Genomic DNA, 15,385 nt, shown 5'->3' with positions numbered 1-15,385 from the left:
ATATGTATTCATGTCCATGTGTGGTCCTGTGTGTGTGTATATGTATGTGCACATATATGCATGTATAGATGTTGTAAAAAAATAAATAAATTAATCTCATTTATTTTAATTCTTTCTTTTATTTTGACTACATTGTCCCTCTTTTCAGCACTTTGGACAAGTAAAGCTGACTTGACTTGAATAGAATGCATCCCAGTACAAGCATGGAAATGTACAGCAAATCAGAAATACAACGTTTGAATCATAAACAAGTGCACTGTCTAAATTTAATATAATAATAAATATTAATAATAAATAATAATAAATGTTTTTGAGATTTGGTAGTAGCTTTGTAAACTTACTGCTTGTTTTTTTTTTAAACAGACACATTATTTTTCCTCATTTCATTTTATAAATATTTTATATCCCACTGAATGTAAAATTCTTCAGAGCGTCTTTAGTACATTTTGAAACTCCTGGTTTATTTCCTAATCTCAGGTTCTACCTCGAGGAAATTGTAGTTTTTAGACATACATATATAGAATTTACTTAAAATTGTGTGTATGTGATCAAATTACACCCGACCAGAGCACTAACAGCCTGCGTTTTCCTGCTCCATCCAGCAGGGGGCAGTGTTCGCCAACAAAACATCCGCACTCTCGGAAACTGATTATTTCTTTGAAAAAGAGCCGTGCGGCTTTGGCGTTCTGTGTAAGGCGGGCTGGTAGTATTGAGTCGTAACGTTTGTGGGGTTTTTCAGCTCGGAGAGTGCTGATCCCGCTGTCTGTGGCTCCGTGGGCCCCGTTATCTGCCGTGACAGCGCGAAGAGTCTCTCGACGTGGACGTGGTCAGTTGGCGTGTCCCGACTTGGAGTGACGGCTGTGCGGTCCTATGATTTTCCCGACACGCTCTTCGCATTGGCCCATTTTCTGAAAAACTATATCGCCAACTTCACGTATACCGCAACCTTTTTCACCTCGGTTGGAAGCTGAAGACAAGACGGGCTTCAAGATGTCTGTAGCGGGCTTGAAGAAGCAGTTTTACAAAGCCAGCCAGGTTTGCGAAACTTTTCTTGCCGTTAGCGGCTAGCCTCGTTAGCATGTGCTAACGGTGTGCGGTGAGCTAATGTTTGTAAGAGTTTGTTGTGTTAGTTTGTGGTGACAGCAGCAGACTGTCCGTGTCAGCATGAACTGTTTCTGTGGGTTTAACACTTAGCTTGTGTCTGTCTACTTTTATTAAACCATCCTAACTAACTAACTAACTTTGGCCGATGTGAGGTTAATTTTAAGACCGCTTGCATGGTCCGCAGGTATCAGACAGTCTCAGGGAGTCTGTCTTCTGTAGCTTCTGACTCGGTATCCTGTGGTAAACATTAGCTGTGCCGCAGGGAATCTCCGGGTGAGTCAGAGCTCTCACTTAAAACAAAAGTGTTGGAACTCAGTCCGAGTTTACAGAATGCACTGAAACCACTCCATCTCCATCGGTGTAACCTGCAGAATGTCTGCTTTCAGCACAGCTGTCTCTTTTCCAGCGGTGATTTTTAGGTTGGGCTCGGATCGGTATTTAGGGCAGCTGAGGGGAGTAAACAACACACCACTACAGACCACTGTGATTGAAAATGCCACTACTTGCACTAGAAATGTAAAAGTCATGATTCTGGCGTCTGAGCCTCAGTGTGAATGTTTTTAATTTAGGCCAGCTCTCAGTGATGGGAGGGGACGGTTTGAGAGGGTTTTTTGGAGGCGCTTTTCTTCCTACCCTGCTGATCTAAGCAGGGAAGACATTTGGGTTCTGCCCCAGCTTCCTGTCAGGAACAGACTCAGATCCCTGTTGGTTTGCGTTTAACGGGGAAAATAAGATGATTTAGAAGCTTCGTGTCGAGGTTAGCAGCTCTTACTCTACTGAAAATCATTAGGAGAAGAGATTAAGTGGATTGGTGCATTAGCAAGTGACCCCAGAAATGAGGTGGAAAGAGTGCGCTTTCCCTTTATTTGACTGCATTGCAGCTGCTCCTGTTGCCAAAACTCCATGAGAGTCAATAACAGTCACATAGCTCAGATTTTCTACACTGGAGGCATGCAGGAAGTTGGCTGTGGAAATGATATCTGTGCCTCGCTCCTCTCATCTGCTTGTTTTTCCTCTTTTAACGTCTCTCTTTCACTTGTACTCGTTTTACGAGATAAAATCTTCAAGCCTGGGATGTTCTCCTACAAATTCTGGGTGGGACGAGTTTTTAGTACTGAATGAATACTTAGATACTTAGAAAGCAAAGTACTTTCATGTGAGAGTAACTCTGAATACATCAACCTTCACGTGATTTAATGGTTGACAAGAGGCAAATATCAGACACCTTTTGCATCGTTTATTTTGTTAGTTTAATAAAACAAAACTTGGCTGATTCTAGTGTGCAGTTAGGAGGTATTAATGAGTGAGTAGTCATAGGAGAAAGTCTTGATATGCAGTGCTTATTATTATCTGTCATCTTAAAAATGTTTTTATAAAAACATTTTGTTGGACCACAGCGCAGGCTTAGAAACATCAGCCAACGTTATTCTTTTTAGCTCATGATACTCGGTATTAAGACGCTGCATTCAAAGGATTAGATTACTGGTGAAAGGAGATTACATTTTTGATGCAGACTTCATCTGGGATTAAAACCATTTATAGGAGCGATATTTCATCTGCCGTATAATCCCAGAGCTGCTTTTTATCACTCAAAGTCAATTTGAGTGAAGCGTGCCGGTGAAAGGATGCTGGCATTGGTGTTTAAATAAATAGACAGCGTCCTTTATTTTTGCCTGTGTGTGCATGATGTTCTTACTGCTGAAAGGCACAGAAAAAACTCCCTTCTACAGCTAGTCTATCTAAGAATTATTATCATTAGATAAACCATAGTTTTAATAGCGAATATCTTTGACGTGAAGTAACAGAAACAAACATTCGTATTGTTTGTATTTGCTGGAGAAAACTAGAAAATGTGCATTTTTACGGGTCATAACGGCATGTGGGATAGCTGGTGGCTACTCGGGACAAGTCATAGTGTATGACAAGGCCTCCCTTATACCTTCACTTTGATAGCAGGCTCATCTCTTAGCCATCATTTCATTCTGTGCCAAAATAAATTTCAAGTATAGTCGTACTTTAATGCTTACAAATAAAAAGAAATCGGAGTGTTCTTGGACGATTGGGTGGGATTTTTCCCACATTTGACTTTTTTTGTACAAAATTACATAAATGTGATTTGGATAAACGTGACTCGTGATGATGATATTATGAGATCATATTTTTGATCGATAAGAGTTGAGCATTAAGTTGGGAATCACTGAGTAAGACTACTTTTAGCAGCTTCTGATTTTTGTACAAGTTTGACACCAGTGTGATAAAGTACTCTGATTCATCATCGGCTTAATTTGCTGCTTTAGTCGGCAGTACCGTCTTTGGAACAATAGATCGGGGGGTTTGAATCCTGACCAGGGCCAAAGGAGGAGAGAAGCCACTGACATCAAGCGTATTATCATGCATGAAGGGTTTCACCCTGAGACTGTACGCTAAGCAAAAGGCAGGAGGCTGAGGACAGAGTGTCAGAATGATTATCCAGGACAAGACAAAGATCCATGAGTACGTGAAACTTCAGGAAGATAGCCTCAAACGATCATGTGCTCAGCAGCCACATAAAGCTGGTTCAGACGGCCCGATGGCTTCAGGTCAGCTGCTGCAGAGTCTGGCTGCTACTGTCTCACATAAGCGACTTCTGAGTCAGAAGTCAGAAGACGTTTGTTGGATGATTGAAGGCGGTCACTGCTTAAATAGGCCTCAGTAAGATCGGTAGCCTGGTCATGTAGAGCTTCATATACAGCTGATACATAAGAAAGCGGCTCCCTCTTTCACAGCAAGTAGATCTGTTTGTATTTGATTTGGCAGTTTTACGCCGGATGCCCTTCGTGATGCTGGCCTCGAGAGATTTGTCTCCTTCTGAACTTGAACCTGGATTCTTTCTGCTTGCAGTTAGCCAATATGCAGCTGATTGTGATAAAGTTTTAAAATCTGAAATTCACTGGAAGCTAATTTAAGGAGGGAAGAGTGCCGTGCATCTGCCAGCTAGCTTCTGTTGGAGGGCGTAAGGGCTCCTGATCAAGCCTGTTACCATGAGTATTATATCCGTGTTACCCACCAGCAGAGCCAGCAGGCTGTTGTATGCATTAGGTGTGAAATTATTAACCAGGTATAACCTGGAGGGAGCTGGAGTTTAAATTTTAAATAGAGGAGGATGTAAAAATAATTAAAAGCACAAACCTTAGAAGCTTTTTACTTAGAGTAAAAATGATGTAAGACATCATCCGACTTCTGACTTTTAACTCCATAACAGTTCGTTGTGTCTGAGTTTCAACTACCTGAGAATCATAACTTTTTTCCACCAACTGTCTCTTTAACTGCAAACCAGACTTTTGGGATTTGCCATCTTGATGTAATCTTAAGCCAAACAAGAGCTTGAACCTTGTGATAATGTGCAGGTATTTAACTAACACCGAGTCATTGTGAAGAACATGATACGTTGCACAGGCTGATCCCTCTGTGTAGCACTGTGAGCTGTTTATACCAAAACTTAGCTGTGATAGGGTTTTTCTGGGGATGCTGTTTAGCTTCTTCTCTTTATGTTTGTGTGCATGTAAATAATGATGTTACACTCACAGTAAAGACGACGCTTGGATCAGGAGAAGAGCTGAGGTGTTGTTTAGTTGCCAATCAATGTTGCCAACAGAGCTGCAAAGGAATAAGATTAAGTAATAAATAATAAAAATAAGTAATAAAAATAGCCGAGTTCCCCATTATGAATTTAATTCTTTACCAAAGTGTGTAAAGCAGATAGAAGTACCCAGGATAAAGTAGGGCCGTGCAGTGCTGTGTAGGTCCTGAGTTGAGGCTGTATCTATACTTGTGACCTCAGTCCCTGGTCGTGTGATCTCTGCATACAGAAGTAAAGCCTGAGGATACCAGACTGCTGTTAGAGCTACAGCTGAGAGGCGGACGTGTTGCAGTGGTTATTCTGTTTGTGTTGAAACCTGATAACCTCAGTGAAACAGATGAAAGGCAAAGTTTGTCATGGACACGAGGAAGTTTCTGGGATTCCAGTTATCACATAAAGATCACAAACAGCAGTTTTGAGTCATGTAGGAAATGACTTCAAACAGCTGCTGATGGTTTCATGACCTGCTTAGGGAAGAGCAGGTTGCTGAATGCAGTGTTTTTCATCTATCCCCGTTAAAACACTGGTTTTAACGGGGATGTGTTTCCAGTGAGGCAGACTGTCTCCCGCTGGGTGCTATATGTGGGAGGGTCACTGTGGACAGTGTCCCGACCAGAGTTCATGTGCCAAAGAGGCTTAAGGTCAGGAACACTGTATGTCTCTGAGTAGATCACCGTGGGAAAAGGTTGACTGATCAGCCTTTAATGGAGTGAGGGCTGTTTTAATAATATACATGGATACATAGCATAGACTGGATCCACTGTGTGCATATGGGCCTTTAGCGTTATCATCTTCTGTACCTTATCAAAAAGGTTTAAAAGATATTTTTGAAATGTCAGCAGACTATACAGACGCCGGCTATGAAGGCCTCACGACTCATTACCTTAATTATGCTGCTGACCTTTTGTACTTAAGCCACTCCCTAAAAGGGTGCTCTGAGTTGGGAGGGCCTGAAAATGAGATCCAGGTCATACATGTGTAGCTAAAATCACCTATTCTTTGCTTGTGACATTTCCTGTGTTTCATTAACTGTGTAGACTGTATAAATGTCTTCCTCCGTTATTACTGCATGGTGAAATAATTAACAATTAACAGAGAGCTTGTTGCAACTTTCCTCAGAACTTCAGCACACAAGAGCAAAGCAGATTCTTCACATCCAGGTTTTATTACTCTCACAGTTTTATTGCTGTTGACTGGAATCATAGCAGAACCACAAACAGAGCACAAATTAGTCATTGTGGCTGGCTTTCGTCTTTGCACAACAGGTCTTCCGGGTGATATTAGGCCTCGTTTTGCTCCCTGTTCTGCTTTGAAAAGCTTCAATATGGTATCATGTAGCCTGTGGGTTATTATCTTGAAGTTGCTCCAGCGCAGACTCATTAAAGAGACAGAATTAGCACTTTCATTGAATTCAGCCTCCTCAGAAATGTAGATTATTAGAAAACAGAATGTACAGCAGTACTTGCACAGTAACGTAGTTCCTTCATTTCTTAGAAAATCCAAGTGAGATCACTAAGATAGTTGTATGCTGTCAACATCAACAAGATCTACTTTGAAATAGCATAACATTGCATTTTTCATGCATTTGTGAGATTTCTGTGGTATTACTGCAAGCTTCTCTGATGTTCTGAGTCACCCAAGGTTAAGGTTAGGACCGGGCATATAGCATGCCATGCTAGCGGGCACCGACCCGTCTTCTTGGGTGTATGATCACAGAGCAGGCAGTGATAAATTAAAGATGTGCTTCAGCTTGTTTATCTGCTCAAATCAAAACCTTATGAGAAACATTAATGAATTTGTGCTTTTGTTTTCTCAATCCTCTCCCTCCCTCCCTCCCTCTAGATGGTGAGTGAGAAAGTTGGAGGTGCAGAAGGAACCAAACTAGATGATGACTTCAGAGACTTGGAACGGGTAAGAGAGCCATCCTTGTGTAGTCTAACAGGGAAACATGCTGAAGCTGAAGGCCTGTGTGGTTTCACCGAGTACACAGGCAGCATTATTGTGTTATTTTTGTTTGACTTGTATTTACATGCCATGGAAAGCGTTATGCGATCCTATCATACAGGGTCAACAGTTTATCTGCTATATGTTGCACACGTCTCAGAAAAAAGAAAAAGTAAATCTTTATAAACCGATCCTGATTGAGAACCGGCGCTGAAAAATGCCATTTGGACCCACTTTAGGCACAAATGGCAAAGAAATGTCACTGGTGGAAGCTTCCAAGGATTCTGATGTCCTTGGGTTTCAAACTGTTGTGCAGACAAAACAAGTGAAAGACGTCTCTTTTGGAATGTTTTTTAACCATTATCTGAAATGTTTCAGGGCAAAACTTTCATCATGAATAAATCCAGTGGAAAGTGCATAGAGCAGCATGCGTAGATGCATCTCAGTACAATATAATATACCGATCAAACTTTTTCCAGTTCTGAGATACCTTTACTTGCAGTATCTGACAAACCCATCTCATACCAGTGCTAAATTAATAAAGTGTAACTGTGTGGAAGAGCCTGGGAGTCATTCTTTTATGCATTAAACACAGTTTTCCTGTGAGTGTTTTAAACTAGCATGACATGAACTCACAGTGAAAGTTGTTGCTGTAGCTGGAGTGAATTTCTTTCTTTTTTTCTTTTCTTTTTTGCATATTTATCCCACTGACATGTTTTCAGATCATCAAACAAATTTTAATATTAGACAAAAATAACTTGAGTAAATACAAAATGCAGTTTTTAGATGATTATTTCCCTTTCTCATACAGGCCGCCTGGACTTATTCAGTAATTTTGGCTGTAAAATTACAAAATAATTAAATTTTTTCTGAAACTGTTTGAATTTTGTCTGTAGCACAAACTGTAACTGAGTTACGTTATTTAAGGTTATCTAAAGAGGGCTTATAAAATGGGCCTGTTGCAGGGCTAGTAATGTTTTTAAATGGTTAAGGGATAAAAAAAAACATCCAGAACACGTGGGAAGAAAAATCATAAATTAACTTGGTTAACCACATTTCTCAATGCTAAATTTAATTTCACTGCCACACCCAGGCCTGATCACTGTCGGACCTGTTGAATCACTTAAATAGAAGCTGTCTGACAAAGTGAAGTCAGGAAAAAGGATCTAAAGAAACAGCCGAGAAACAAAGTCACTGACATCCATCAGTCTGGAAAAGTTTAGAGACATTTCCGAGGCTCTGGGACTCAAGTGAACCACAGAGAGATCCATTATTCACACATGGAGAAACTGGGAAAGGTGCTGAACCTTCACAGGAGTGACCGGCCTACCAAAATTCACCCAGGAGGTCACAGAAGAACCAGAACAACTCGGGCAGCAGGACCATGACAAGTCCACCTCTGATTGGCTCAGAAAGGCTAAATAAATGTTTTGGAGTGTCCGAGTCAAAGTCTGGACTTAAATCAGACTGTGCTGCTTCAGCGTGACCTTAAACAGGCGTTCATGCTGGAAAACCCTCCAATGTGTCTGAATTAAAGCATTTCTGCAAAGAAGAGTGGGCTAAAGTTCCTCCACAGTGACGTGAAAGACTCACTGAAGGCATCACAAATGCCTGGTGGTGGAACAGCCAGTTATCAGGTTTAGGGGCTGTTACTTTTGCACACAGGACAGGTAGGTTTACATAACCTTTTTCTCTTAATAAATGAAATCATCCTTTAAAAACTGCATTTTATATTTTCTTGAGTTATCTTTGCCTAATATCAAAATTTGTTTGATCTGAAACATGTAAGTGTGACAAACGTGGAAAAACCAAGGTAATAAAGGAAGGGCCAAATATGTTTCCACAGTACTGTACTTCCAAAGTTGTTTGGTTTTACTGTTAGCTTCCTGCGTGCTACGTTAGGTGTCACAGTGAACCGATGGATGCGTGCTGGATGGACTACACACGGCTGAGCGGTTTGGATCTGCCCTGGGCAGCTCGGTGTCTTATCCAGGCTTTCCAGTCGGGATTCATTGGCTGTATATTGGATTTATGCAAACTTATAATATTTATCTTGTTACTGTGCCAAAAGTCTGTTTGAAAACAGGAACAAATTAACATACCTCCTCTTTCTCTCTGTGCTGTTTAAGTTCTCTGACCTGGGGCTCTGATGCAAATGTATGAGGAGTGTGTGTGTGTTTCTGCAGAAAGTGGATGTGACCAGTAAAGCAGTGGTAGAGGTGATCTCCAAAACATCAGAGTACCTTCAGCCTAACCCAGGTGAGGAGAAGATCGGTTTCCCTGCAGCTGCTTAGATTATTTAAACTCCGGTTAGTTTCACCTCCATTTCCTTTATTTTCACAGCATCGCGAGCCAAACTGTCCATGCTGAACACCATGTCCAAGATTCGCGGTCAGGTGAACAACCCGGGCTATCCTCAGGCTGAAGGGCTGCTAGGAGAGTGCATGGCCAAGTACGGGCGGGAGCTAGGAGAGGACACTAACTTTGGTAAGATGTGTGTCTGTATTCTGGTTTAGTGTCATATTTTCATGTCAGAATAGCACTTCTGTGAGTCATTAGTGGTTTTGATGTGCGTGGTTGTGGTGCTTTTGGGTGTGATAAATTTAAGCAGACCCAAAGCTTACCCAGAGTGTGCTGAAACACTTTGATTTGTGTGCTTGGATGCAGCACGTCTCTGTAGTTCGGCTCTAAAATCACATCTCCCCTTTCAATGTCTGTGTGTGGTTAAGGTGGCGCTCTGGTCGATGTAGGAGAGGCCATGAAGAGGCTGGCCGAAGTCAAAGACTCTCTAGACATTGATGTCAAACAGAACTTTATTGATCCACTGCAAGGGCTTTGTGACAAGGACCTGAGAGAGATCCAGGTATCATACACTGGAAATGTCTTTTATTAAATATCTTCTTCAAGTTTGAAGAAGCAGCACGATTGCTGTTTCTGTGAAATATTCAATGAAATACCTAAAGCGTCCATCTGAAACTCCTGACTGCTAACGTTAGCATTTTAAATGACAAAAGTCAGTGGGGCCAGTTTCAAAACTAACCAGTACATTTTCTGCAGCACTATCTGAAGAAGCTGGAAGGGCGTCGCCTGGACTACGACTACAAGAAAAAGCGTCAGGGAAAGATCCCGGACGAAGAGGTTCGACAGGCTCTGGAGAAGTTTCACGAGTCAAAGGAAGTGGCTGAGATGAGCATGTACAACCTGCTGGAGACCGACGTAAGGATTTATTAAACGTGTTTGGCACGTGAGCTTAAGCCTGATCCTTAATCCTGTTCCTGAATCCACTTTTTTCTGTCTCTAATAGAGACATGTTTCAAAAATATAACTGTGGACATTTTCAGCCTGGTGGTTCTTTAGATCTGATGCTGATATTACTGTATTATACAAAACTGTAGTGCTCCGTGACCTGGTCAAATACAACCCACCCACAGAACAAACACGCGTTCCAGTAGCTGGACCTGTAAAAACTGATAAAGCACAGCCATTAAGCGCAACACTGAAGACAGCCTGCTAACACCTGCAGTTTAACAGTCACGACCTTTGATCCCTTTATGGTTCAGTACTTCTTTTTCATAATAATCAAACTAATAGTGGATCACTGCAGTTTAAGGATTCATTTTAGTAATGAAGGCTGGTCGACGGGGATGAGTAGGCTAATTGGGATGAAGTATGAAATATTTCCTGTTATTTCTCTGGTGTCCTCCGATCTGTGGTGTGCGTCTGTAATTTTGGACGTTGGAAACTAGCAGTTGGTGGAAAGTTGAATTGTTTCACAGTAAAAATCAGTTCATAATAAACAAAAGAGGTGAAACTCAAAGACGAACTCTGTGTGTGTGTGTGTGTGTGTGTGTGTGTGTGTGTGTGTAGATCGAGCAGGTGAGCCAGCTGTCGTCTCTGGTGGAGTCCCAGCTGCAGTACCACAGACAGGCCGTGCAGGTGTTGGAGGAGCTTTCAGGGAAACTCGGAGACAGGTGCAGTAATGAAACCCGATGATTTAGCGCAGCTGTGCAGGTTTCTGCGTATGTCTTTCAACGTGCTGTGGAAGATGCATTTGTTCATGTTTTTGAACAGGATGAATGAAGCTCAGTCTCGAACAAGACGTGAATACACACCCAAACCCAAACCCGTGTTTGACTTTGGAGACAACAACCATTCAAATGGAGGCTACTCGACCTCCATGGCTCCTCCCCCGTCACGCATCTCGGGTAAGAAACCTTGTAAGAGGACTTAAAAAAAGGTTCAGTGTGAACAAGTTGCCATGTTACAGTGAACAGAGTAACAAAAGATGGCATCTTGGCAAAAGAAAAAGCAGTACTGTCTCTTTATTGTTTTGTGTTCATGCTTCCAGCTACAAAGCTGCATTAAAGCACCAAAAATGAGCTGCCCCGGCAGAATTTTAACAGCTAACCCTCCATCTGTTTGTGCCGACACAGCAGATGGGCTAAACCGAAGCAGTGTGCCCGAATAAACTTCAGTCCTTACAAATCTGACACAAAGTCAACTGAAAGTTCTTGGCATTGCCAACAGGATTGCTCAACAAACAAGCGCCACTGAGTCCAGTGAGCATCTCCGTTTGTCTGCTGTGTGAGTGAGGTTTTTTAAAAATGATGGCACCGAGTTGGTGATCATGACAGCATGGGGTGTGTGCGTGTGTGTGTGTGTGTGTGTGTGTGTCATCTTTCCGGCCTTTCTCCAACCGACCTTGTTCCTCTTCCTTGTGACATCATCAGAGGCGACTTTTCACTTGACCAGGCCACAAGGATTGTGTGAGTCACCGGTTATGTGTGGTGCTGTTTCTCAATTGTTTTAAACTGGTGTGTGTGCGTTTGCGCTCACTTCTAGGGTGAAATGTAGGAAGTGGACCAAAAGCTGCTTTTCATTGGTTGAACAGATAGTGGTTTATGCATAAAACAGCAGCGAGTATGTGGTTTTGTTTAAAATGACTTCCTGAATCTGCAAATGTTTTTTTTGTTTTTTTTGCTGTATCTGTATTGTAATGACCTTTCAGTTAGGTTTTAGAGGTGAACACAGAAGCATGAGTACATGTAAACCTTCAAACATGTAACCCAGATACAGACACTTTGGTCTCTGCATGGAAAAAACACATCATAACTGGTTTGTAAAACTATAGTTATGTTGGCCCTCGTTCGTTGTATGTGATATTTAATTTGTGCACAGCGAAGCGTCCTGTTTCCATGTCTTAATTTGCATGTCGTGGAAGCATAAAACACAAATAACTGACAGGGTTTGTTGTGGCTCTGAAAAGGCCTGTGGGTGTGGCTTTGACTGTTTATGTGTGACCTTTTTAATAAATAATAATGTCTGTCCCCATGTAACTTAACCAGTTAACATTACAGGACAGCACATCTGATTGAATGAAGGATTTTTTTCATTTGTGAATCGGTACTAAATCAGCCGTGTTTAGCACAGTTTTAGAGTCTCAGCAGTGTGTTCAGTGTTAGATATTTATTTTGCAACTTTTTTTTTTTTTTTTTAACTTGTCTGTTTTTTTTGTTTTGTTTTTTTTCCATTCATCATTGTTTTGCACAGTGCAGCGAGCATCATTTATCATCTGTGTGTGTCCGTGTGTGAACGCTTTACTGTAAACACGTGAGCTCAGATAGTTGTGAAAGAATTTCATGCTTTCACAAAAAGTGTGACGGTGAAGGAGAGTTCATCTGATCTGATTCTCTAGATATCAGCACCTGTGTTTTGGGTTGTAAATACAAGAAGCAGTCGGTCCTTTTCCATTTATAGTTTGTGTTGCGTTGCTGCTCTTGTAAACAGATGAAGACCAGAGAATGGCTGACCAAATCTTTTCCCATCTCTAGCCGTCCCAGCAGTCTGCGGGTTGAGCCAGATACAATGAGAAAATTGTGTGGCAGAGAAAATGCCCAGTTTGTCTGTGCATGGAGCCTCCTCGCTGCTGCTGATCTCAGTGAGGTCACAGAGAGCGAGAGGGAGGATCTGGTCTTGGAAAGCTGCTGTCAGAGGAAGTTCTTTATGCTTTAGTCTGTTCAGAACGTCTCGTGAGCACCGTTTACTAATGTTATACTGATGTTTGATGTGACTTGCTTTTCCTGGAATTGACAGTCTGTGACCTTTAACCTTTTCCTCATCTCTGCTCTGTTTGCTGGTCGTTTTCAGCCCCGGAACAGCCAAGCTGCAAGGCGCTGTATGACTTTGAGCCCGAGAACGACGGAGAGCTGGGCTTCCGCGAGGGCGACGTCATCACCCTGACCAATCAGATCGACGAGAACTGGTACGAGGGCACGCTGAACGGCCAATCGGGATTCTTCCCCCTCAACTACGTCGAGGTCCTCGTGCCGTTGCCACACTAATGCAAAGAGAGGGAGCTAGGAGGAGACTGATGTAAAGGAGGAGGGGAGAGAAGGTAGAATGAGAAGAGAGCGAAGCGAAGTGGAGGGATGGTCCGCAGAGGTTTCATTTTTCACCTTCGGCTCCAATGTCATCATCACAGAGCACTTTTTGGTCACCTGGAGTCCCGAAGAACTACCCGACCAGAATATCAGCGTTTCACATGGAGATCTGTTGTCCAACAGCAAGAAGCGTATCGAGGACTAACTGATGAAACAATTTGTAAGGATTTCTAACAACAAATTAATAATGTAGAAAAAATTAATGTGGGTAATTGGAGCGGTCGGGGTGACTCTTTCATATCGTTTTCTTGTATTTGCAGTCTGTTTAAAACTCAGGTTGGTCACCAGATTAAGAGGGGTGGGGTGGGGGTCATGCATAACTTGGCTGAACATTTTCCTCATTTCAAAGTGAAAACTGCTGGTTTTCACTTCAGCTGTGGACTGGTTTGTGCCTGGTGATGCCACCTGCTGGCATGACTGAGAATTAGTCAACTGAGATGGAACCACACACAACTAGCTGTATTAAAAAAAAAAAAATACTGCTTTGATATTTTAATGATAAACTTGAGCCAAATTCTTCTCAGATTTTGAACATTTTCAGGTTTCCCCTGTTGCGTAACGACCTGTTTGTTTTATCCCTGTCAGGCTGTGCAGCCGCACTCACGCTTACTCCGTTCTAGTCTTTGATCGGTGTCCGCTCAGCTGACTATGGTATCTTAGTAAAGTTCAGCTGGTAACGTGTGAGAGGATGTTGCAACTGCACCTTTGTCCTCAAATGAGATTGATGTGTGTGACGGACATCTCCGGCGTCACACAGACCCGAAGGTTGCGCTTGTCCGATGTGTGGAAGAGCAGAGCGGTGTGTTCTGCTGAGGAGATGATGCAGGAGACTTTATAAAATGCAATAGAAACATATCGCTCAGCGTGCCTGTTTGTTTAATGATTCTGTACAACAGCCATACTTTATAACATTTCTGGCCTGTTTGTTAAGTATGTTAACCTTTTTTCAGCCTTTCGGCCCACTTTAGACACCCGTCGGCTACACGCAGAGACAACGCTGCTGGCAGCGTCCATCTCTCTGTCACGCCAACGTCGTCTTAGCTCAGAAACGTCCTCGCGCCCCGTCTTTCTGACGGCTCACGGGCTCTGATTCACGTGATTGGTTAGTGTGTTTAGGGCTGATGGAGGCAGACTGTGTAGACAAGGCTGGCTTCTTGTTCTGGATTTGGCCTCGGTGCACACCTGTCAGTGGAGTCTAATCCAATACACCCTGTACAGTCTGAGGGAATAACGTGGAAGTAAAAGGGAACCATTGAGGGAAATGTGCGTGTAAGCGGTTGTCCGTTTGGATTATTTTGGAGAACCTTTGTTAGCAAACCTTTCTCTTCAGTGCGTCTGATTTCAGATGCTGAATGTTGAATACACTGTGCAGTTTCTTCTTTTTGGTCCATCACTCCATGCTGCCAAACACCAACTCCTGTCTAACCTGTTTACATCTTTGACCCTTCTGCACTTGGACGCTCACATGAGGTTCGGGGTGAATGTGAGCAGAGGTGTGCTGTCTGGGTCTCACTGTTATCAGAGCCAAGTCTTTGTTTTAGTGCCTTTGGAAAAGAGAGGGGGAGTATCCCAGCTTACACAGCAACCAAAACCTAACGACTTACGATGGTCACAATGTCTTACTGCGTTTTCTCATTGTCGTCACCTTCCCGCGTAAAGGGGACATGCACTTGTGCATATTTCTGCACATTTTGATGACACTACATGCAGTTTCCTGGATATCTTGATGTGACATTTGTCAGCAGGCCACCAAAGGAAACTGTCTCTCTTTCTCACAGAGATTTTAATCCCGTTTCAACATTTCTCATCGTAAAGGGTTGCATCTTTGTTTCATCAGTCTTAAATGCTCTTTTCACTGTTAAATCCTTCTGACTCTCTATAGTATTATTTTTTTTTTATATATACAAGACCTAAAAACCTTTAAATTAATCTCTGCATGTAGTCCTATATTACACCTAGTACGTGTATATCTTAGATTTAAGTTGCTTTTTACTTTTGGTATGAATACAGAATTTAACGACAATATTGTGTCTTGTATTATCACAGTATTTGTACATGCTTCTGTCCTGTCCCCTCATTTCCCCGTTCTTAAAATAAATAAATACAGTTTTAAATGAAGCCGTTGTTTGTAGTGAGGTGTCAAATTATGGCTTTAATGTTGGATTTTATATGGAAAACGCACACAAAAGGGTACATCACTCTAGGTGTGTGTGTGTGTGTGTGTGTGTGTGTTCACACTGCTCAAAAGGAATTATGAGAACTTTGAATCATCAGAGTG

At 42.2% G+C, this 15,385-nt stretch overlaps 1 protein-coding gene across 1 annotated transcript; it reads left to right on the top strand.

The window, feature by feature from the left end:
* The first annotated feature begins 604 nt into the window (after positions 1–604).
* On the top strand, positions 605–15,225 carry sh3gl1b (SH3-domain GRB2-like 1b). The gene is made up of 9 exons (XM_085151979.1): positions 605–1,035; positions 6,566–6,634; positions 8,854–8,926; positions 9,011–9,154; positions 9,397–9,530; positions 9,725–9,883; positions 10,535–10,638; positions 10,739–10,872; positions 12,815–15,225. The coding sequence occupies exons 1-9, from the start codon at positions 991–993 to the stop codon at positions 13,006–13,008; spliced, it is 1,056 nt and encodes a 351-aa protein (XP_085008105.1). The 5' UTR covers positions 605–990; the 3' UTR covers positions 13,009–15,225.
* Positions 15,226–15,385: the final 160 nt, after the last annotated feature.

Source organism: Neolamprologus multifasciatus, chromosome 23 (genome assembly GCF_963576455.1).
Source record: "Neolamprologus multifasciatus chromosome 23, fNeoMul1.2, whole genome shotgun sequence".
NCBI lineage: Eukaryota > Metazoa > Chordata > Actinopteri > Cichliformes > Cichlidae > Neolamprologus > Neolamprologus multifasciatus.
Note: the sequence above shows the minus strand (reverse complement) of the source record. Positions and strands in the feature narration are given on the sequence as shown.